At 35.0% G+C, this 25367-nt stretch overlaps 1 protein-coding gene across 3 annotated transcripts in view; it reads right to left on the bottom strand.

Moving 5' to 3' along the window:
* LOC128243406 (protein naked cuticle homolog 1-like) overlaps window positions 1-25367 on the bottom strand; it is a 70816-nt gene that overhangs the window by 22612 nt on the left and 22837 nt on the right. For 2 of the 3 annotated variants that reach the window (XM_052961179.1, XM_052961180.1), the window contains 2 exons: window positions 9993-10074; window positions 3737-3855 (listed from right to left, as the gene is read on the bottom strand). In XM_052961179.1, the coding sequence (XP_052817139.1) occupies window positions 3737-3855; window positions 9993-10074 (201 nt within the window). Of the gene's footprint in view, window positions 1-3736; window positions 3856-9992; window positions 10075-16016; window positions 16578-25367 lie in introns of those variants that run through there. The other variant, XM_052961181.1, reaches the window with a different exon arrangement.

Below are 25367 nucleotides of genomic sequence, written 5' to 3'. Positions count from 1 at the left end.
TTCGCCTCATTACTAAGGCAATATTTCTCACAACATGAAGCAATTATCTTCACAGCGAAAATAAAAAAATCTTGTTAAATAACACATAATGACAGAAAATTGAAATAATGAGTATCAATTTTAAGTCAAGTTTAAATAAATCATCTGAGCAATTTTCCTTACTAATGATGTAACACCAGAAAAAAAATCCATTACAAATGACATGAACAAACCACATTCAGGAAATAAAACTCAACCAAGGAAAACAACCGAAAAACACTAAAATAGACCAAATTCTGGTTACTCCAATAAGTTACTTCTACTCTCGAATCTAATTAATTGTTAGCTGTTAGCTGAAATGTGCAGGCACACACCACCAATGAACATCATAATTTTGTGCTAGGAGGTATAATTTTCATTCAAACTGATTTAACTTAAAATCAAACTTCAAAAGAGAAATTAAATTTGCAAGCACAAGTAAAATCCCAGAAAATACAACCTCCACAGTTTTTATGAGGAGAGTTCTCTGTCACAACGTCTAGTTACTCAAGAGGTTGTCTCCTCAAGGGTCTGTGTGGGAGTCTTGGAACGCTAATGCTAATTCAAGGAAGTCCTTGTACACCGTTTCTCAAGTTTTATTCACAAGCTGGATAACCAAAATTTATTTACAACATATAATGGATAGTCCACAGATATTACTTAAAAATGATTCTCTTAGGAGGTCCTAACCATACGGCTGTCAATTCTAGACTGATGAAAGCAAGTAACAATTTTAACAAGAAAGCTTTAGAACAAACATGGAATACCAAAGAGCATATTATTGTAACAAAATATTTTAAGACGTTCCCTTAAGGTATGTATAAAAGCAATACGTGTCAATTGATAAACAATCATTCTTTGAATTTTGAAGGGATTACAGGAAGATAAAGCAGGAAGGATTTAATAATAGAACAAAGGTAGTTAAGATCAAATGAAGCCAAATATGAACCTACAATCTGTTATAAATTATTCAACAAACATCTTTATAAAAGCAGTCTGGAAACAGATTGTTAAATAATCAATAATAAAATGTACATGTTGTATTTTAACAACATGTCCAAAAGTAAACACTATTTTGTAAATCAGTATTTAAGAGGGTTCTGGCAAAGTTAGATCATAAAACAGTTACTAGTAGGTTACATGGAAAATACATATGTATTTGTTTCACTGAAAATGGCTACATTGAAAAGAATCCTGTATGAGGAGTTATGGGCCTTCAGGTTAACATGCACAATAACGATGCTATTGCCACCACCTTAGACATCAAGACTTTATTACATACCTAAAAAAAAAAATAACAACAGACGAGCTACATATATGAAGGAATGCACATTATGAGACATTCTCAGACGAGCTACATATGAAGACATGAACATAATGTGACCTTCTCAGATGAGCTATATATAAAGAATTGCACATAATGAGACCTTCTCAGACGAGCCAGAAATGAAGACAGAAGACATGCACTAATGTGACCTTCTTAGACGAGCTACAGAATGAAGACATGCTCATAATGGAAACTTCTTATCAACAATCCTACGACACTTTTTCCAATCAGTATCTCTGAGAAGTAATGATATATTTTTTTAAACAAAATCTTAGACTGAGGACTAAATAGGACAAAGATTATTTGAATTCGCAAGTAAAACACATTGGTGACAATACCATTCGTTATATCGAACCTAAATTCCTGATTTTTTGTCATACATTGTACTACCTTTAATAATAATTGTCCCCAAAATAATTGATATCCTCTGATTCATACAAGTGGTAGAATTTAAGTAAGATCATTAAGCCACCCAATCCACAGTCCCTAGTGTGTATAGAAACCAGCTCCACAATTTACAGAAAAATATTTCCTTTAGTGATAACCATTATTTCTTAAGAGATATTTGAAAATGGGCATGAACATGAAATTCTACAATTACAGATTCCTTTGTTTAGAGTTCTACAGTCGTAAGAAACACTTAAATACATCCTTAAAGAGCTATTTGAAGCAGAGCTGGAGCTTAATGGTAATTATGCATCAATTTCTGTCCAATTGGTATGACAGAAACAGCTCTTTCAAGTTTCATATTTTACCAGCTTCTTTTCAGAGGTACATTGTACAATAAAATGACAGCGGTGTATCCTGGATTTAGCCCTAGAGGGGGTAATTACCCCCAGAACAAATAACTGTATTGGCGAGGGTATGGGGAATCCCTAAAGAGCTGTGTAGGGCTATTTTTATTATGAAATGATGCATTCTGTAAATGTATTAAATTACTCCACCCCCATCCCCTGCCTTCCCCATTATGAACTAGTTATATCCTCTTCACCATGTTATTCCTATAGTAAATTTAGGAAACAAACTTTTTACCTTCAGTTCATAATGATATATACCGTATTATTATATGATATTTTATGGTATACACACTTTCCTTGTTTTGATGCATCCTTTTTTGATCTGAGACACTATAGAAGACTTTGAAAGGTTAACTAGAAGCAATTAATAAGAGATGGCCAAGTGTATTAATCACTTGTTATTTTCACAAATCCAAACAGGGACTACCAATCAAAGAGTCGCTAATAAGTAGATTGCTCAGAAATCAAAGAAGATTCATCTTTCAAAGACCCACCATCCTCAGAACTTTGCTTTGAGAACCCATCACATAAGCAGGGCTTCTTGATTTCAAAGAGATTAAAAGGAGATTCAGTCTTGTACATCCTTTTCCTTTTTTGTCTTTGACAAGAAAAAACATCGAAATGTTACTCAGGTAATTTTTAATTCTCGCTGGACACAGTTTCTTTGATGTCTATGATCTGATAAATAAATGTTTAAAGTACAGTATTTCATGTTGAAAGTATTCCGTCTGTCAAGGTGTTCAAACAGTTCATTTCAAAGATGTTTCTTTTTAATGTTCTTTTATGGTACTCAAGTAATTTATTGACTTGGATATCAAACTATTTTCTCTTCCTCTGCCTGCTTTGGTCTTATAAATTAATGACAATTCTTGAAATAAGTTTGGATTGGCTGTCTGTAAAAATTTAGTATAATGATTGTCACTGTAAAAAATACTTCATTTCATATACAAGTTTCGTTTATTCATATGACTAAGGTAAAAATCAGACACCCTGCAGCTTATAACCTTAAAATGCCTGCAATAAAGTAAATATTTTAAAGTATTTATAAATATATTGATTCAAGTCATTTAATGATGCTACATCAATTATTTATTGTGCAACATGCTACGTTGACGCTACAACCCTAAATGTCTTAATTAGTCTATTTTATAATTAATTATCTCTGATATTATAAACTGCATGGAGAGTTAACATTGGAACGTCATTACCAGTTTACAAATTTAAAAGGCTTTGATATTAATGACATCACAAAATCTGTTAATTTTCTATTTATTTTCAAGGGAGAGAACTGAGAGTCATACTATTTTTCAAAGGTTCAGCTTGTGCTATCAGGTCATAGCACACTCACCTTTAACAAAGGCCTACATTGTTTGACTTCCACCTGGTACATGTTAGTATGGGTGATTGTCATCACTAACAGCAGGATAACTAAATATCATAATGGATTTAGCATTCATGCAACTTAAAAAGCCTTATGACAACAAAAAGGTCAAACTAATAATTTGAATTGTTTCACAATTGTTATAAATAATAAAGTTTAAACAGTTTTCAATGCCAGTTTTCTAAAATCAGCAAGTGTAACTTGCTGGGTTACCTCAATGTTGAGCCTTGATTCGCCTGTCTCTTTCCCGCCTTTTTCAAGGTCATCGTCCTGGTCGAATGTGAAGACCTTCCCCACTTTGCCATTCTCCACCTTAATCGGCGGTAACTCCACTGAAACACGGGTGAAACCATTAGAGAATCTGGTGTTTTAAACATATTGTTTAAAATCAAATGAAGAACAAATCACAAGCTTAAAATTAATTTTAGGTATGTTTATGAAATTCTATGAAACTTATGCATGTGTAAACTCTTAAATTATCCCCTGGCTGCTGCTCAGCAAGTATCCTCACTGCTGCTCAACATTAGTATCCTCACTGCTGCTTAACAAATATCCCCACTGCTGCTCAACAAGAATCCCCACTGCTGCTCAACAAGTATCCCCACTGCTGCTCAACATTAGTATCCTCACTGCTGCTCAACATTAGTATCCTCATTGCTGCTCAACAAGTATCCCCACTGCTGCTCAACAAGTATCCCCACTGCTACTCAACGTGTATCCCCACTGCTGCTCAACAAGTATCCCCACTGCTGCTCAACAAGTATCCCCACTGCTGCTCAACAAGTATCCCCATTGCTGCTCAACAAGTATCCACACTGCTGCTCAACAAGTATCCTCACAGCTGCTCAACAAGTGTAAAGCAGATGTGTATAGTTTAATGGTGATATACTGTTTGTAGAATAATGCAGTCACATAATTTCATGCACTTATCCAGAACTCTAATTCAGCAATTTTTTACAACTTATCAACGCATCATGCATTCTTTAGTAGAAACTGGTTTATGAGCTATTTTTCTGGGCATTTTCTTTTGGTAGGCTTTGACAGCAAAATGGTCAATGCCAAGACCTAATGACCCTGGCTTTGCGTGCCATTTTTCAATAACTGATTATTTTTTTTACATAACTACAGGGGCAATCCTCAGAAGTGTGGTGTGGTGTTTTTTTATCTCTGATCACGATACTTCTTTGATCCCAGCGTTTTTTTTCTCCACTTTTAAGGGAATGGTTGTGGGGCCCTTTGAAGGGGAACTTGTTTTTCAATTTTACCTTTTATTACATAAACCGTTCGACATAATTTCATAAATGGCACTTAAAATAATGCTACATTTGCTAAATAATACGAGCTCATTTATTTTATGCTCGTATATATTTATCAAGGGATATTTTTTTACCTGGGAAGTGGAAAAATATTTACTTTTTCAAGAGGGTTAGGGGTCCAATTCAGACCAAAAAGGGGCCGAAAAATACCACTGAATCTAATGCTCCATTTGACTAAGAACTGTAAATAAAGTACTGGCAATTGTATAAAACCTGGAAAAGTTGTTCACAGGTAAATTTAAGTCTATAGTTTGCACATTTCAATGATGAGATTGGTTATATAGTAGTTTATTGGATAAATATTGATTAATCTATTAAAATTAACTCCGTGAAACTCTGCGGACACTTGATAAGAATCTGCGCTAAAGTTGGGTTTTTTTTTAAAAATTCAACCGATTTAACGGCTCCTGTTAATTGCTATTATTCTTTTTTCTGCCCGTTTTGCATGAAGTTAGCTTACCACAAGAATGCAGTCGTATTTCACTATATGCACATGCATCTTATGACTGTGTTTTTATACTAATGACTGAATACTCTGATAAACACGTTTCACCCGAAAAAAGGCTAGCTAGGTTACTAATTACACCATTTCGGAAAATCAGGAGGTCAAACACGCGTTCAAAGTTCAGAGCGCAGGCATTTGAAGGCCTTCTTGCCTTGTTTTCTGTGGAAAATTCCCTAAAGCGTCATAGCTACCAGTAATAAATAGTTATATATTCTATATTTTGATCACGCGCGTGATGTCAGAGGTCATGGTTCAGAATCGTGTAAAATGTCAGCTTTTTTAGGATGCAAATACAATTAGTGGCAATACATCAAAGATTCAACGTTTATTATTAACAAGTCAAGACAATATTCAATTGGCTTATACAGACACATATACAAATTGAACGCTGTAAGAATCTTTTACGATTAACAAAGTACATAAGCATAAAAATAAATAACTTCTGAACAAGAATGATTTCTTGCTTATCTGATTAGACAGGGAGATCCGCCGCGGGGTCATAAAATCGGACGATTTTCAACTCTATCGTTCATATAAAACTCGGCGGTAAACCAGCCAATCGGAGGAACTCGGTGGAATTAGCTAGAGCAACAGTTTTACCCTCGGAGGAATTCCGCGATCATCGACTTTATCCCTCGGAGTGATCAAGTAGTGGGTCTAACTTGTTGAGTGTACTGTACCTTTGACCAATCAAAAAAATTCAACCGGTTTATACAATTGAAAGTTTTGAAGAAATTATAAGAAAAATATTTTTTATATTAATTGCGCTTTCATCTGAAAAGTAATCCAGAAATGCCACAATGCGACGAAACCAGTATTTCAATGATTAACGTAAGAACTTTGTTCAGCCTTCATTGTAAGATTCAGTTTCAACCTGATTTTTTCTATTTTTAGTAACTGTGAAACCCTATGAAAAGTCTCCATAAACCCTTCCTAAATACCTAAAGTTTAGTCAAAGTATGTCAACCCTAATAAATGTTATTCAGTTTCAACCATTTTTCTATTTTTAGTAACAGTGACCTTGACCTTGACCCTAAGGGCTCCAAACACAAACTAAGTTTTCAGTTAATCAGTTTCATAGGTAAGTTTGATGCCCGCCGCCTGAACAACGACGCATGTCGTTCCAATAATCAGGTTCACTACGTGAGAACCTGCTAAAAAAGTAGAGTTTTAACTGATCTTATAAATAGTTCGCATATATGATTTTTATAGAGAAGGAAACATGGCAACCTCTAGAATACTTGATCACACCTTTTCATCTAAAGGTTTACTTGAATGATCAAAGGGCCAACATTCACAATATGTTGCACATCAAAGAGATGAAAAGGTGCTCCAATGTATATAACTTTATGATTTATTCCCTACATCAAATGGTGAATGCATATATACAACATGCCCTTCAGGTTAACTGTAGTATATGTATAGACTTAGTGTGACATTCAAAGCATAAATAATCATTTTATGTAATTACATTGGGTTAATTTTTTTAAAATTAAGTAATTTACAGGAAATACATGTTTATTCATTCCCCCAGATGCAGTCAGATTAATTATCTATTTCTTATTATTTTTCTATCATTATTATTTTTAACTGGGGGTGGGAGAGGGAGGGGAGGCACAATCTACAAGAGCACCACAATGCTTATGCCAACATTCCTCTTGGGTTGTTTCTCTTGTCAGTGACGTAAAAGGACATGGCTCAACTATAATTCAGCCAGAGTTCAGGGCTTCCATTAACGGAAATTTGGAAGTATATTACTCCCTAGAAATGAGTTAAAACTTCCAAAATTGATTCCTTGAAAGTACAAAAACTTCCATAATTTTGAAGAAAACTTCCAAACTAGAAAGTATGAAGGTCAAAATATCAAAACTTGTGCCAATATTACTTTTATGGTAACAACTGTAATCAGTCTTTAAGAAAAGGTTGCAAATTACTTGATTTTTAACATACTAGTTAAAAAAGAGTCGAAAAAGATATGGTATTCGGGAGACTTAAACTTCCACATTTCAGTGAAAAACTTCCAAAATTGATGGACAGGAAGTTCAAACTTCCAGTTTTAAATTCTTAATGGAAGCCCTGAGAGTTATTGGCCATATATCCATGCTGTACATGTGTGTAATGTCACTGACAATGTATTTTATTAGAATACTTATTGAACTTTTTTAAAGTCATGAGTTTTAACATCTTTGCTGCGATGTTGAAGCCACTGACACTGACAGGTTGACATTGACTGAGCTAGGTTGTCACAATTGATTAAAGTATTGATTGAGTACTTTGAATACACTGATGTAGGCTAAAATGGTTAATTTTACTGTCTAAAAACTGGTCGCACTTTGACAAATCCCTCAAATGGAGAAGCTTGATCAGGAGCAGCAGCCCTCAGTGCCAAATACAGAGAGAGCGCTCTACATCAAATGCACCATGTCAGATGCTTGGCCCATCATATGGCTTCAAAGAGACTCAACAATCTCTTGTGAGTCCAGAATGACAGAGCGATGCCTTTAATAATTTACCAGGAAATTTCTTGCTTCAGAAAAACTATCCTACTTCAATCAGTTCCGATATGTTTGATGTGTCTGCATGGGCTTTATGCAGTTATTGTACTGTCGCTTGAGCCATGCCATTATTAATTAAATCGTTGTTATGAATGAGATATGTTGTAATCAGAACAGGCCCTATATGTTTTAAGTGTCTCTTTGATAAATGCCTATTTTATACCTTTTGGGTAAACTAATACTTAAAATCATCTTTGTTCTGTGGAGTTTATTCCATAAATCTAAATGTTATAATTGGCAAAAATGTTTGAAATGTTTAATCAAAGTATCCATCCCACCTTTTGCAGGGTGGACCTTAACTCCTTTGTCTTGCATATGCTTTGATCTTACTTTATCACGTGACATTATTTATATAATATTTCAATGACAATTGCAGGATTCATTACAACTGGATGTTTTATGTATGTTATTAAGTGTATATAATGTTTTATTTCAATATCTGGATTAATGTAATTGTTATGGCCACCATCGTAGTTTTTGTTGGCAGATTAAAACAACAACAACAACAACAATGGCATCACCATAGTAGAACACCATGGTTTACCTTGACCATTCTAAATGGTAAAACAGGATTTGCTAAATGTTAAACAGTATTTTATAACTTTTAAAACTGTGAACCATATGAGTCGAGGGTCACAAACTTAAAAAAGTTAATGTACAATTAATGTATGAGGATCAAATGTTACATGGTTATAAGCTTCACTAGATATTAATATAAAATAGTCATTTTGGCCAAATGATTTCACTATGATTTTACTATCCATTTAAGATTAAGGATGAAATCAAACAAGAAAGTAGAAATATTTGATAAAATGTTACCCTTAGGAGGTGTTCAATCAGTATAGAATGTTATCATCCCCCAGTTTCTTTAATGTTGGAACATCAAAGATACCTACTAAACATGTCTTCAATAGATCAAACCTTGATATCGCTCTTTGATGAACAAAAGCACTGTTTCATACCTACTGTTAACAGGATTGAATTTACATAAATGATTTTATTGGCCTCTTGCATTTTTTATTTATAAAGGAGCAGCAATTGAATATGTTCAACTGTTTTTAAACCTGCATTATATATTACATAAATTATTTTGTCATTAATATGTTTAAACAGTATTGAATTATAACAGTGCCACAAGGGGTGACAAATATTTCTTTGATTATAAATTTGAGATGATACTTTGAAGTGACAGTCAATTGCCGATGTCCTTTGATACTTTGCGCAGTTCTGAATGAATAAATAAATTTGACAAAAAGGAATAGTATTAGTTTGTACCTGCATTTAATGGCTTTAGGCTTTTTTTAATTTAATGATTTACTGATTTACATACCCTCCGACCCTAATTTCTGTGAAAACGAATAAAAATAAAAGATATCATGAAATGTTTTATTTTTAATTAATCGATCCTCAACCTTCAACATTTGGAGCACAAGAAAAAAAAAGGGTCAATAAATTTTCCCAGCAGCAATTATTTCCCTTTGTTGTAAGGTATTCAGACCACACTACGAGGCTGTGTTGTAACCATGTTTTTTCTCTTGTCAAGGGAGATCACTGGCACAACTTGTTATGATACGTCTGAAGTATGATGGCGGGTATCAATGGCGGGTATGAAGCAGTTATTTTCAGTAAAAACTTATTTAAATAGCGACAAAAGAAACTTCAATCAAGATCTCCATAATACGTACAATATCGCTATTTGCAGCAGATTATTTAGCTGACAAGCATGTCTTAGTAGATTGGGCAGATGCAGATGACGCAGCAACTACGAACAACACTTTCTAAGCATTAAAAGAATTTGGGAATGCATCACTTTTTAATGATGACTACAGTTTTCAACATAAAATGATCACTCAAGAATAAAAAGGCTACAAATATAATATCATTATGGTGTTGGTTTTGTTGCAGAATAGTCACGTTGGTTTACAAAATTTTCACCGCCTGCAGTCTAGATACCACTGCTATAAAATAATGATAACCTAATCATCAGGCATGTCTCACAACTTGTTGATTCGCCACTACTTTAACGTATGACACATTGGAAGTCCATGGACGATTTTAGTTGACGAACCTTTCTCAGCTGTAACTAGCCTTACCTTTCAGTGGCACATTTGTGTCTTTATTGTTGTCCTTCTTCTCACTGTTGTCTTGTTTGTCTTCCAGGCAGATTGAAAGCTCCTGTAAATACACAAAATACAAAACATGATACTTACACAAGCAGTACTTGTTACTATCATCTTTCTTTGATTAATCATAAAATATTAAGTCTCTTTTTGACGCACAGCAAAATTTCAGATACATTTTAAAGAATCACTTGCTGGAACTTTTTCACATTTATTTAAAATTATAGCAAATAGTTAATAATCCCACTTTCATCATATTCATTCCTCATTAGACGAGATAAATCACAACAATGATTTGATTCCTGATGGAAATCAAGCGCTTGTGTGAGTTGGACTGATCTCTGCACCATTAACTAGGCCATTATTTTTATATTCTGTTTAATTGAACCACTGGGTCAATTTTCCCCATAAATAAAATAACAAGAGCCGGTGTAAGACAGCGCGCTCGACTACGCCGCTTTGACTTAAAATACAATAACGATATAATAATACCAAGTTTGGTCTCTTTATGTCAAACCTAACTAAAATTATTTGATACATAAGGTGGCTTTGATGCTGCCCTCCCACCAGCCCGCCCAAACAATGACCCAAGTCATTCAAATAACTTGATTTCCCATTATGAAGATGTGGTTAAGAATATACAAATATGGTTTTCAAAGGAAAAAAAAATCAAAAAAAAAATCAAGGGCCATAACTTGTATTTAGGCTTAAAACGGAGTTATGTTTCTTGTTGTAAGATGGTCGTAAATAATTTTGAATTTTATTAAGTGCATTTAATGAACAGTATAGAAGTTAGAACTTGCCCTTAACTTTTACTTGCCTAAAACATTAACCTAAGTCAATCAGGGGCCATAACTGGATTTGGAGTTATGTAACCTCATTGGGTGATGGTCCTGAACAATTGTGTGAAGTATTAAGTCAATTGAGTGAAGGGTATATAAGTTATTAAACAATATCCCAACCTGCCCTAAAACTTTAACCTAAGTTCCATAGTCAATCAGGGGCCATAATTTGTATAATAGATAATATGGAGTTATCTAACCTCCTTATGAGATGGCTCTGAACATCTGTGTGAAGTATTAAGACAATTGAATGAATGGTATTGGAGTTTTAAGTGAAAATCCCAACTTGCCCTAAAACTTTAACCTGCCCTAAAACTTTAACCTAAGTCAATCAGGGGCCATAACTTGTATTTAGGATAATAGGGAGTTATGTAACCTCATTGTGGGATGGTCCTGAACAACTGTGTGAAGTATGAAGTCAATTGAACAAAGGATATAGAAGTTATTAATAAATATCCCAACCTGCCCTAAAACTTTAACCCAAGTTCCATAGTCAATCAGGGGCCATAATCTGTGTAAAGAATAATATGGAGTTATCTAACCTCATCATGTGATGGCCCTGAACAACTGCGTGAAGTATTAACTCAATTGAATGTAAGGTATTGGACTTATAAGTGAAAATCCCAACTTGCCCTAAAACTTTAACCGGACGCCGACGCCGGGGCGAGTAGTATAGCCCACCTATTCTTCGAATAGTCAAGCTTAAAATAAAACAATTAATTGCGAGTTGCTCTTATTTTTGTACTTTCCGCTTTGCATATATCCATTCATCTGCATAACATAGATGAATAAACTAGTGTAAAACCAGGGTCCCAGGTGCTCTGAACTGTCAAATCGCCATGCCAACAATTTTTTCATTAAAAAGGACTAAAAATAACAAGTTTTTATACCATTATTTTTGTATCATATAAACTGATCTAATTATAGTTTTGCACTCAATTTTTACAGAGTTTGAATCAGAGGTTTGGTTTTAACATTGTCAATGAGAATGTTACTATTGTATATGTGTGTTCAATACTGAGCACTCGACGAAAAAATAAAAATAACACTTGATCAAGGGAAATAATTAAGGTATGATAAAACCAAGAATGACTTTAATTGCCTACATGTATATTTCTATTTACATTGTATAAGATTTAGTATCATGTGTATGTTTTTTAACTTTGCCTCTAATAATACATATAGTATAATAGTCTATCTTATGGCTCCAAGAAAATGAGACTTAAGTGTTAAAAACTTTTTTTTCAGCTAAATACAAATTTTATTTCAACTTTTACAAGACTAAACAAATCCATAAGCTAACACATCCATGACATTTGCTATAAACCAAAACTATGTGACTTGTGTCACACTGAATGACTTTCTTTAATGTGTTTCTTCAAAATCTTAATTAAAACATCAAAGTGTAGGTACAAAATTCAGATAGAGCATTTTTTTGGTAAAATCAAATTGAATGTTGACAGTAACAGGTGTTATTCATTTCTAGTAGCCTTGATGACAGAAACAAACTAAAACGATCAAATTATCTTCTGTCTAACTTTATAAAAGGAATTTTAAAGCATCAATTACAATAGTACTAACTACTTCTATGAATATAACATGCTCGGCGACCCTTTAATTTACTGCACATAAATCGGCTTAGTGTTCAAAATCGTATTTTGTCTACTGACTCAGCCACTGTTTAAATCAACCTTATTATACCTGATTAAAATCAATAACAAATGACTGCTGAGTGCAAAAATTTAAAGTACTGCAACCCCATTGGACAAAATATAATTTCAAACACTAAATGATTTTAGAGATCGTACCATACTCCAAGTTTCTTGTACCAATCTACAAATATCTGGCAGAAAGATGAATCCTGACTGATAGGTCTTAGCACTCAATCATTTAATATATCCGATTATGAAATCCCAATTAGCGAAATATATCAAATAACACAGTGAAACTAACACCGAAATCCCCAATGCACTTAATTATTTGCAGCTGTCAATTACGAAGCCTCCAAAGTTCCAGAAAAAGCTTCTTGGAGTGGAAAAAATATATCGTGGAAAACAACAGCATCTCTTCTCACCACAAAGATATTTAGCCCAATATGATTAACCACTACAAAGTTACATTTGATACATAAAACAGCAACTTTCTATCAGAAATATCTTCCTCATTTAATATCAAGACAAAGCAAACGAATCCTTTACATCAATTCCTGAACAAAATCATAAGTATCAGGATCAAACTTTTCTTTAATTCTAATCAAGTATGCATTTCTTGGGAATTGGACAAAAGCCTGCCCATCTTTCATCTTTTGGCCATAAAACATATCAGTCCATCCTATTATATGCTCTTAGTCTAGTAAGTTCAGGGTAAGTATTTCTCATATTCCAAATTACTCCCAAAAGTATGATTGTGTCTGGGCCAGATCTTCCATTTTATCTTGTGATTGCTGTTAGTCAGAATTCTGTTTTTTCATCAACAAACCTCTTAAAGTGAATTTCTGGTAGCAATTTCTCCTGTATTTTGCCACCTGTTATTTTAAACATGGAAACAAAGCTACCTCGGTACCTCATTGGGAACTTCTAGTGTAAAAGCAGTAAATTGTTGCATTATATGAGATAAACTTTTGCTGCAGGCGGCCTCGGGGCAGTTAGAGGATTTGATGGGAATTAAAGCAGGCGCTGTTGGTGGACACACTAAAGGGCATGCACATCAGATTGTGTGTGTGTGTGTTGGGGGGGGGGGGGGGGTATTAGTGGCTATTTTTTGTCTCTGTCTTAAATGATGCTTTCTGGTGTAATTTATGCTTTATTTATTAAGCTCAGACATATGCATGGGTGAAAGTTTGAAATTTTGAAAAACCTGAAATATTTTGCTGGGGGCCAGGGGGCCGCGGGGCTCCAGAGATTTAAGAATTTTAAGGGTATAAAATGCCATTCCAGAGTATAAATTGACTATAAAATAAAAATGAAGCCTGTCTTAAATAAAATTACTTTAATGTAAGGCTAAATAATATTTTCTTCACTATTAGAAAGAAAAAAAATATTAATATAAGAAAATGATAACATTAATGAATTGTATTCCTAAACTGATTCGTTTGGTAGGAAATGTATCAACAAGCATAAATTGTAGATATAACTGTCATACATAGACACAATCATTACAATAAGAGTGAACCTATTATATACAAAATTCACTTGAATTTTGATATGATAACATAGCACATGAGTCACAAATATGTATACAGTAGAATTTCTTCATTTATTTATAATAATTAAGATTTGGACCAAACAAACTTATAATATTTCAACTTGATGCTTTTGCCAACTCTCTTTTAACAACCATTAATCAACCAAGTTTGATTTTTTCCCACTTATTCTGACTGTTGCTACCACTTTCATTTTTTTCTTTTCCTTTTAAGCACTGTCTGTTTGGCCAGTCAAGCAACCCCTTTTGCTTTTTCAGTTCTGAGTAGCTGCAGGGAAGAAGCAGCTTCTTTTTTTCTAAAAATGCTCTGTATCCACTGTAGGCATTTATACATGCACATTTCATCCTTGCATCAACCGTCATAGTGGTGCTTTTTTCATTTTTCTTCCTAAGTGTTGTCTTCATGATCGCAATAGCCTCATAATTTTCAACTGTAAGGCATGCTCTGTCCTTCTCGACAATGTCATCCATGATGTTGAAGCTAGTTTCAACCAATGGCCAGCTAAATATTGTCAACAATGACACAGCCAGTCTTTTCAATGCTGGACATCTTGTTGGTTGAAGCTCTCAAGTTTGAAAACCTTTCCCCAGAACCCTTCATCCACGTTTTTTCTACGCCTCTTTGTCTTTAATAAGAGTTTTGGCAAGATTCAACAGGTCTTCTGCAATACTGAATGATAACCAATGTTCACTCATGAATGCTGTTGTGATTGCCCTGACATTTGCAATCCCATCTTAGATAGACTCAGTCCTCTTTGATGCTTTGGAGGACCCAGAAAGAACCTGAAATTATTTGTTTACAAATGTTTTATTTTTGTTTACCAGATTTATTACATGATTGTATGTTTACATGATATTAGTGTCATGTCAGTCATTTAAGACCTATACTTTCACCACTCAGGGCAATTGGCAGGAAATGGCTTTCAAAATGATTGCTGTAAGTGAAATGCAATGATTCAAAAATATTATTTTTTAAAAGGAAAATTTTATTCACCACAACAAACTATAATTAATAAATTTAAATTTGATTGGTTTTACACACGATTTCTTCGCCAAATGATTACGATCTGCAGAGTGATTTCCCCCATCTATCACCATTTTTGTCAACCTCAGACAAACATTCCCACCTCCACCTTTTTTTACTTCCTTTTCTAAGTCCTTCGTTTTAAAACCCACTGGCAAAAACTTCATTTTCAGAATTATTTTGTTTGATCAACAATCATCTGCATTGAATGACAGTTGCTAATAATAACAATGTCGGCCATCTTTATGTGCGGTCCTAAAGTAATAAAAGACACGCTATTTTATTGGAGGGCGAAACGAGTAAGCCAATCAAAAGTATCCTTTCACGCGAATGACGTAAAGGGTTTTCCTTGACCTCGTTTGTCGGAATTACGATTCGGCGATCCCGATGAATGTGGGTCGCATACTGAGTCTGTTTGGCCGTTGTCAAACAAAAAGATCAGCTATCTCCATACATGAAATGAAAATGCGCACTTCCTCAAGCGGGTACCTGCTGGATCGCAAAAATGGATGTTGCGAAATCGGACTTATTGTTGACCTCTGCAAAATATGATTGAAATTCTGAGGAGGGGTTGGGTCATACCCCCTAACCCCCTCTAAAAATCTCAACGGATTTACACAATTTGGAAAAACGACCCCTCTGGATCAGGAAAAACCTGAAAACCCGGCATATGCCCGAAAACTTTCACCCATGCATATGTATTAAGTACAACTGGACACTTTTAGTGAGAGCGCACAGGTGTACTGTGTAAATGATAAAACACTACAGGGATAAAAAACAATAGGGTATGGTCATATCAATAACCACTGGTCGCCATTTGTCCTATAGGCAATGTTCATTGTATATCTTCTAAAACTGGTCCCCCTATGTTTCATTGTAACTTCTGTTACTGGATGCGTTTTGTCCGTATTAGGCCATGTTTCATTGTACCTTCTGAAGCTGGTCGCCCTTTGTCCCAGCCATGTTTCATTGTATCTTCTGAAGCTGGTCGCCCTATGTCCCAGCCATGTTTCATTGTATCTTCTGAAACTGGTCGCCCTTTGTCCCAGCCATGTTTCATTGTATCTTCTGAAGCTGGTCGCCCTATGTCCCAGCCATGTTTCATTTTATCTTCTGAAACTTGTCGCCCTTTGTCCCAGCCATGTTTCATTGCATCTTCTTAAACGGGTCGCCCTATGTCCCAGCCATGTTTCATTGCACCTTCTAAAACTGGTCGCCCTATGTCCCAGTCATGTTTCCCTGTATCTCCCGAAACTCGTTGCTCTTTGTCCTAGCCATATTCATTGTATCTTCTGAAACTCGTTGCCCTTTGTCCCAGCCATGTTTCATTGTATCTCCCGAAACTCGTTGCCCTTTGTCCCAGCCATATTTCATTGTATCTCCCGAAACTCGTTGCCCTTTGTCCCAGCCATATTTCATTGTATCTCCCGAAACTCGTTGCCCTTTGTCCTAGCCATGTTTCATTGTATCTCCCGAAACTCGTTGCCCTTTGTCCCAGCCATATTTCATTGTATCTCCCGAAACTCGTTGCCATTTGTCCCAGCCATATTTCATTGTATCTCCCGAAACTCGTTGCCCTATGTCCCAGCCATGTTTCATTGTATCTTCTGAAACTGGTCGCCCTTTGTCCCAGCCATGTTTCATTGTATCTTCTGAAGCTGGTCGCCCTATGTCCCAGCCATGTTTCATTTTATCTTCTGAAACTTGTCGCCCTTTGTCCCAGCCATGTTTCATTGCATCTTCTTAAACGGGTCGCCCTATGTCCCAGCCATGTTTCATTGCACCTTCTAAAACTGGTCGCCCTATGTCCCAGTCATGTTTCCCTGTATCTCCCGAAACTCGTTGCTCTTTGTCCTAGCCATATTCATTGTATCTTCTGAAACTCGTTGCCCTTTGTCCCAGCCATGTTTCATTGTATCTCCCGAAACTCGTTGCCCTTTGTCCCAGCCATATTTCATTGTATCTCCCGAAACTCGTTGCCCTTTGTCCCAGCCATATTTCATTGTATCTCCCGAAACTCGTTGCCCTTTGTCCTAGCCATGTTTCATTGTATCTCCCGAAACTCGTTGCCCTTTGTCCCAGCCATATTTCATTGTATCTCCCGAAACTCGTTGCCATTTGTCCCAGCCATATTTCATTGTATCTCCCGAAACTCGTTGCCCTTTGTCCTAGCCATGTTTCTTTGTATCTTCTGAAACTGGTCGCCCTATGCTTCATTGTTTCTTCTAAAACTGGATGCCCTTTGTCATAGCAGTGTTTAATTGTATCTTCTGATACTCAGTAGCCCTTATGTCTTGCCTTCTTTCATTATGTCTTCTGAATCTGGTCGCCCTATTTCCTAGTCATGTTTCATTATATCTTCTGAATGTGGTCACCCTATTTCCTAGTCATGTTTCATTATGTCTTCTGAAACTGGTCGCCCTATTTCCTGTTTCACTATATCTTCTGAATCTGGTCGCCCTATTTCCTAGTCATGTTTCACTATATCTTCTGAATCTGGTCGCCCTATTTCCTAGTCATGTTTCACTATATCTACTGAATCTGGTCGCCCTATTTCCTAGTCATGTTTCATTATATCTTCTGAATCTAGTCATGTTTCATTATATCTTCTGAATCTGGTCGCCCTATTTCCTAGTCATGTTCCATTATATCTTCTGAATCTAGTCATGTTTCATTATATCTTCTGAATCTGGTCGCCCTATTTCCTAGTCATGTTTCATTATATCTTCTGAATCTAGTCATGTTTCATTATATCTTCTGAATCTAGTCATGTTTCACTATATCTTCTGAATCTGGTCGCCCTATTTCCTAGTCATGTTTCACTATATCTACTGAATCTGGTCGCCCTATTTCCCAGTCATGTTTCATTATATCTTCTAAATCTAGTCATGTTTCATTATATCTTCTGAATCTGGTCGCCCTATTTCCTAGTCATGTTTCATTATATCTTCTGAATCTAGTCACGTTTCATTATATCTTCTGAATCTGGTCGCCCTATTTCCTAGTCATGTTTCATTATATCTTCTGAATCTAGTCATGTTTCATTATATCTTCTGAATCTGGTCGCCCTATTTCCTAGTCATGTTTCACTATATCTATTGAATCTGGCCGCCCTATTTCCGAGTCATGTTTCGCTATGTCTTCTGAAACTGGTCGCCCTATTTCCTAGTCATGTTTCACTATATCTTCTGAATCTGGTCGCCCTATTTCCTAGTCATGTTTCACTATAATAACTTCTGAATCTGGTCACCCTATTTCCTAGTCATGTTTCACTATATCTTCTGAATCTGGTCGCCCTATTTCCTAGTCATGTTTCACTATATCTTCTGAATCTGGTCGCCCTATTTCCTAGTCATGTTTCACTATATCTTCTGAATCTGGTCGCCCTATTTCCTAGTCATGTTTCACTATATCTTCTGAATCTGGTCGCCCTATTTCCTAGTCATGTTTCACTATAATAACTTCTGAATCTGGTCACCCTATTTCCTAGTCATGTTTCACTATATCTTCTGAATCTGGTCGCCCTATTTCCTAGTCATGTTTCTTCATGTCTTCTGAATCTGGTCGCCCTATCTCCTAGTCATGTTTCATTATATCTTCTATCACTTCAAGATTCCAAAACATAAACATCCATGGCATATAAGGCAGTCAAAGATGTTTACATCATTTAACTTAAGGTCAATCTTATAACAGCAAAATGCTTAGGTGATTAACATTTTGCACACCCAAATCTAACTCCTGTCAAAATTTCCATTGAAATACTTAAGTAAACTGGGTCACATTTTTGCATCCTGTTTTTGATAAAGTTCATTTTCGCAAAACGTAAACACCAGTAGCTTTCACGTAAGACTTTTACAACTTGATGCATGCATGAAATGAAATGATAAATCATGATATTATCATTAAGGTCAGAGCAGTGGTACAAAGCAAGAATAAGAGAATTAATCATCACAACAAGGACCACCTGGTTCACAATAAATCATACTGTCGATTAACTTTTAGAGTACTTGTATGTCTGATTTATAAAAATAAACTTTTATAAATTAATAATTATAGTGTTCGAATTACTTAAGACTTAATATTAATTAAACTGTGTAACTTTTACACCAACTTAACCAGGAAAAAAGCTAGTAAAAATCATCATCGTTCTTGAAAGACATCATATTAAGTGTTAATAACATCCTTACGTTTTCATCATCCATATAATTAGTTCAATCAGTAGAAATAAGCTACAAAGGTGATGAAAAGAAACCACCAGGGTGCATAAGACAATAATAGTATCAAGACCTGCAACATCTTACATCCATGACCAGAAAAGAGCCACTTCACTGCATTCCGATGACAACATCAAAGTTCTCATACATCATTTATGTCACTATCGTTGCAAAAGATATTAGGGAATGTGACAGGAATTATTCCTCATTGTTTTTTTTTGCTTTGTTTTGCATTACTTAAGGTTTTGTACTTGCTAGTTAATGCAAGCCTTAGATGCTCCAGCATTTCAATACAAAGGGGCATAACTCGACAAATTTTTCAACTTCAGTAAGTCTTCCAACACCTTTTTGTGTCCTGTCATGGTGAACATGTGTATCAAATTTCAGGCCAATATCTTTAGGCATTTTCTTTTCAAAAACCAGTTTTGCTATGATATGATAGCAGAGGTGATGAAAGGCTGAGCGTAGTCAGAGTATAAGTATAGTAAAAAAACAGAAGGTTGTGAGTGTGATCCCCACTAGGGTGTCTATTTTATCATGCCCCGCAGGAAACAGACCCCCCCCCCCTCCCCCCCCCAATTATGACTCTGTAAGGCATCAGCTATCGTCACAATTGAGCCAAAAAAATAGTATTAACTAAGATATGACAATATTTCAACTTCATTTTGGTGACAAAACTGTCTCTCTTAAAGTGCTCTTTTGTGTTTCAGTAGGAAAGCCTATTAACAAAATACTTTCACATATTCTTGTTTCATTAAGACAATACTTCATAACTCGCATATCATCTATAATGTATTTAGACCCACCCTGAAGCATGTTTTATCAATAAAAAACTTTAAATGGATAATTTTCAAAACATACAAATGCACAAAACAAATACCAAACGTTTCATGTCTGTTTGAGACACTTCACGTGTCTCTATCAAAAAAGCTGATAGTTTCTTTGATACACAAGACCTCTGACAAAACACACCTTCACTTTGAAGAGAACTTTGTTTTCTCTCAATTCTGTTCTGGCACAAATCCCGCACCGAACCTTACAAAAACAACCACCTTACTGTCTTTTTCTTTGTTGTTTTTCTCTTGTCTGTTTTTCGAAAAAAAAAACTTGTATGTACTACGTATATATCATGGACTTAATCAATCACACTTATAAACCTTTTAATTAATAATGCTTTAAATTTATTTACATATTGTCTTAAAAATTTAACAATTCATAAATCAAAACCAAACAGCATCCTCATAGGGGGAAATTACAAGTTTAACTATGGAACAACCGTTCAACTGTTTTGTTTCTTTCAGTCAAACCAGGGGCATACCTTGAGAAGTGTTAAAGTGTTGCATGAGTTATGAGCCTTGTATAGCATGTATGTATTGTTTCTTTCAGTCAAACCAGAGAAGTGTTAAAGTGTTGCATGAGTTATGAGCCTTGTATAGCATGTATGTATTGTCTCTGGAAACATGGTTTCATTTGAATATCTTGAGAGGGCCAAGGACTCAATGCTTTAAGAATACCAAGACTTTTTTCTTGGGTAAAAAACAAACAAAGGAAAAACAATTAGGTGGCTGTTTTTGTAATGTTTGGTGCAAGTATGCTGGCGTCTAGGATGAGTCGTTGTACTTGGCAAATACTCAAAAACCATTTAAGATCATCAGAAATATAGTTTGATATACACATTCCACATTCTACCTGTGACAATATGCACATCAATTTTGAATTGGGGCCCATAACTCTTGCTTTTATTATTATTGAATTATGTCCCTTTATTCACTGATACGAGACAAACAAATGGCAACCTTGTGGTTCTCTTGTCTATACTTACATCCAATCATTTCTAACATTCATCAAACAAATAATTAATCATATTTAAAAACCTTTTAATTAAACATGCCCTACCATTATATACATATTGTCTTAAAATTTTAAAAATTCATAAGTCAATCTCAAGCATCATCCTCTGACAAAATACAATCACCCTTACAAGTTTATACTGACTTTAAAAAAGTGCAAGCAATAATGTCACTCAAAGGCACCTTAAAGCAAACATGTGTTCAATATTCTGACTGATAATGCTTTCATCCTTCCTTGGTACACTGATCAATTAATAACAACATTATTAGGTAAATGTTTTCACATTTAACATTTTTAAAGACCCATTAAAAGTTCAAAGTCAGAGCAGGCATAACATGAAATCAAGCCTGATTTACTATTCTTCATGAATGAAATTATATAGATAGACATGTATAGAGATGATTTCTAACTAATAACCCAATTACAGTAAATGTCCCATTAAATGCGCAGGGCACGCATCTTTTTGAAAACCCTGTGCGCTTAAAAAACAACCATTTTTCCCCATGCTCCAACTTTTTAAAAAAATCTGCTTAATTCGAGTCAAAAATTTGAAATACAGATCAGTGTATCCACTGCATCATAGCTGTATATATCAATAAATCAATACAATGGTCCACTGAACACATGGCTTTAATATATCAATACACAACTTTTGGCAAGATTGAAGAATTACTTTTATCACACCTGTCATTGTATACAATAGGGTATGTATTTTATCAGAATTAATTGCTTTCTTTTAGTTCAGAGTTAAGCTAATCATTACCGTAAATTTTAATGTATAGGACGCACCTATAGAAAGGACGCAGGCAAAAAATATGTGAACTATAATGAGAGAAAAAACTTCTAATAACACACACACACATATATATATATAACGGACCCAGTGAAAATTGTCAAATCAGAAAGCCACGAAGTTTGTTTACAGTGCAGATTTTTTAAGGATAGTGAAAATGGCAAATTGTTATTGTAATTAAACCATGCAATATTAAATATGAAAGCAAAGTATGTTTCTTTGTTTATGAACATAAGGACACCTTCAGCAAAGTATTAAAGACAGGGCAAATCATGAAAAAACAACCCTATCATCGAAACAGTTTGTACTATTGGTGTTACGATGCTTAAAGGCAGCGGGAGTTTTTCACACCTTCACACACTGAGAACATCATTGACAGCTAGTGCACAATTGTGCTACTTCACAGTAATATGTATGTTTATTTATTATTTCAATACCGAATCCTCAGATTTTACATCAATTCTTAGCTACAATATTGAATTATTTTTTTTATATAACTAACTTGTCTTTTACTCCCCATATCCCAACCTTACACTGCCAATATAACTCAAATCGAGGCGATGTGAGTTATGTCCCTTTGAATAAATGTTAAACTTTTTTACCTATTTACTTATCTGAAGAGCCAAATTCGACCAGTAGTTGACTTCGAAAAGAAATTGTCAGAAGCCTTATACCATAGACGCAGGATTTTTTTGTTGGGAATTTCTAGGAGGAAAAAGTGTATCCTTTACACATACATTTATGGTATTCATGCTGCAGAATTGGAAAATAGACACACAACAAGACCTCCGGCGCGTCTATTTGGGCATACACATTTCATAGGACATTAACAGTAAGATTCCTTGCCCAATATGAAATGTGAAAAGTGGTTCATGAAGTGGTCATGAACTTGAAATTTGGTTCATGAATGTGAGATAGGAACTTTAATTAAACGTTCATGAACTTAAACAAGAGGCCGAAAAGGGCCTATGCTCTACTGGCTGGATTTGTGTGGTCAACATCACTGTTTTCGAAAAGAACCAACCTCTTATGGATATCTGAATACTCACAGTACAAGTTTCATCGAGATACAATCACAAATTTTTTACACAATAGCATTTTTTTATACTATCAAGGCCCTTAATCTAATCATTTCAAGGCCCATAATCTAGGCATGCATAGGCAGATCTAGCTGGTTTTTGAAAGGAACCAAGTTCTAATGGATATTTAGATACTGTACAAGTTTCATCGAGATACAATCAAAACTGAAGGCTGTATCGTGTTAACAAGGAATTGTTTACAGACGCACGGACGTACATACTATGTACACATTGCCATCGCATAAGCTCTTCTGACCTTTGGCCAGTAGAGCTAAAAACAGTCCTTCTAAGTTCCCAAACGAAATTAAAGCTGCACACTCACAGATTGACCGTTTTGACGACTTTTTTTATTTTTTGTCTTGGAATGAGCCTATTTTTGTGTAAATATCTGGAAACCAGTGATATAAGACTGCTGACAAAATATCCGATCGCAGATTTTCATATTTCCATTTGAAAACTTGATGTTTTCTGGCATTACTTGTTGCATTACAACGGTTGAAGAAAATCAATTTTTTAACTTAAATATGAAAATCTGCGATCTGATTTTTTGTCAGCAGTCTTATCACTGGTTTCCATGCATTTTTTGCATAAATTGGCTTGTTACAAGACAAAAAAAAAATATGTTGCCAAAACATTTGATCTGTGAGAGTGCAGCTTTTAAAGTTCATGAACTTGAAGTGTGGTTCATGAACTTGAAATATGGTTAATGAACTTTCAATAAGCTCTTCCAAACAGGGCTTCTAAAAACCGGCAATTTGCCGGTCTGGACCGATTTTGACCAAGCCAGACCGATTTCAGTTTCAAAAAGTGTAAAAAAAATTGGTCCGAATTTTTTTTTTTTTTGGATTTTCGGTCCAAAACGACTAAGTCAGTAAAAGATGTAGAAATTGTAATACACAAACAATCATCAGCCATTCACACATTCAAAACTACATCCAACAATAGGTCATAAAAATGTCTTGGTTACCATGAGACCTATGCGACCAGCTGCTTTTTCCGCTACGCTGATCACTCTATAGCCTATCTGTTAATTAGCAGACGCTTGCAATCGGTCCAATCATGTGTTTTGGTATAAGCAGAAGACACAATTAAACAAACTATGTGTTAATTATCTGCTTGCAGCTTTCCTGATTAAGTGTTAAAATCGGTCCATATTTTCACATGGCAATATGCTATGTCGTGGTCGATCATTACATGATATCCGTTTGTTGATTACAAAACAGTTAAATTTAAATTAGAACCATTGCTGGTTAAAAACGGCTTTAAAGATAAATGCATGACATTGTTACTCCGTGAAAGCATTAAAATACAGAATTAATTAACGTAATAATATATAGGATATCAACAACGATACGCTTGAATAACTACACAGTCTGACAGCTGAGTCCGCCGCTTACGTCATATTTATTCGCAGTAATGAAAAAATCGTTGTCGATATCACACTTTAAGCTTGTTGCCCCGATTATAAATCTAGATATATACTATTATTCAAGATTATCAGTTGAATGTTGACCCACTAAAGAAGCATTAAGTAAATAAATCATAATACTGTTTCACTTTTTGTCGTCTGACCGCCTCCCGACAGCCACAGTTAATTACGATCGCAGTCTTTCTTGTTAAAAACGGCGCAGAACTCCATGAGAATCTCATTTATATTAAACTTGTATCAATGACTATCCGAATCGGCTATGCTGGCTCTAGAGCCCTCTTACGTATTGCCACATCGCAAAAAATATTGACAGAAAAGACGTCGTGAAAATGTATGACATTTCTATAAAATCGGACTATTGAACAGATCTTTCTTTTTTTGAGGGGGGGGGGGGGGGATTTTTTTTGAGGTGTGGGGGAGGGTCGTCGCCGGGTCCGGACCGATTGAGGTTCCAACGTTTTAGAAGCCCTGCTTCCAAAGTTAATTAGCTTAGAAATCATCCCAATAACAGTTCATGGACTTAAATACTTGGTTCATGAAATTCACAAAATTCACAAAAATCTTTTAATGTTTATGAACTTATTTAACTGAAAGTTCATAATTTTCTGGGGAAGTTCATGAGCTTCATAAACCATTATCGCAGAGGTCCTCTTTGTGTGGATAACTCTTTTTACAGCATTAAACAGTGCAAAGTTTTGCCTGGATAGTTCAGCTCCTGATTTCAAATCGATGTTATCGTAATTTAATCTGTCTGGAAATTGATAGCCTTTGAAGTGATTTTTGTGCATAATGTGGCTAAAAACTGTATCCATGAAAACGACATATCATAGCTTATTCATTCAGCAAATAGTATTTTCCTGCAAAGTGAATATTGCTTATAGTTCAGTTTCAAGGTTATAACATATTTACATTTCC

The sequence above is a fragment of the Mya arenaria genome, chromosome 8, assembly GCF_026914265.1.
Source record: "Mya arenaria isolate MELC-2E11 chromosome 8, ASM2691426v1".
Lineage (NCBI taxonomy): Eukaryota > Metazoa > Mollusca > Bivalvia > Myida > Myidae > Mya > Mya arenaria.
Note: the sequence above shows the minus strand (reverse complement) of the source record. Positions and strands in the feature narration are given on the sequence as shown.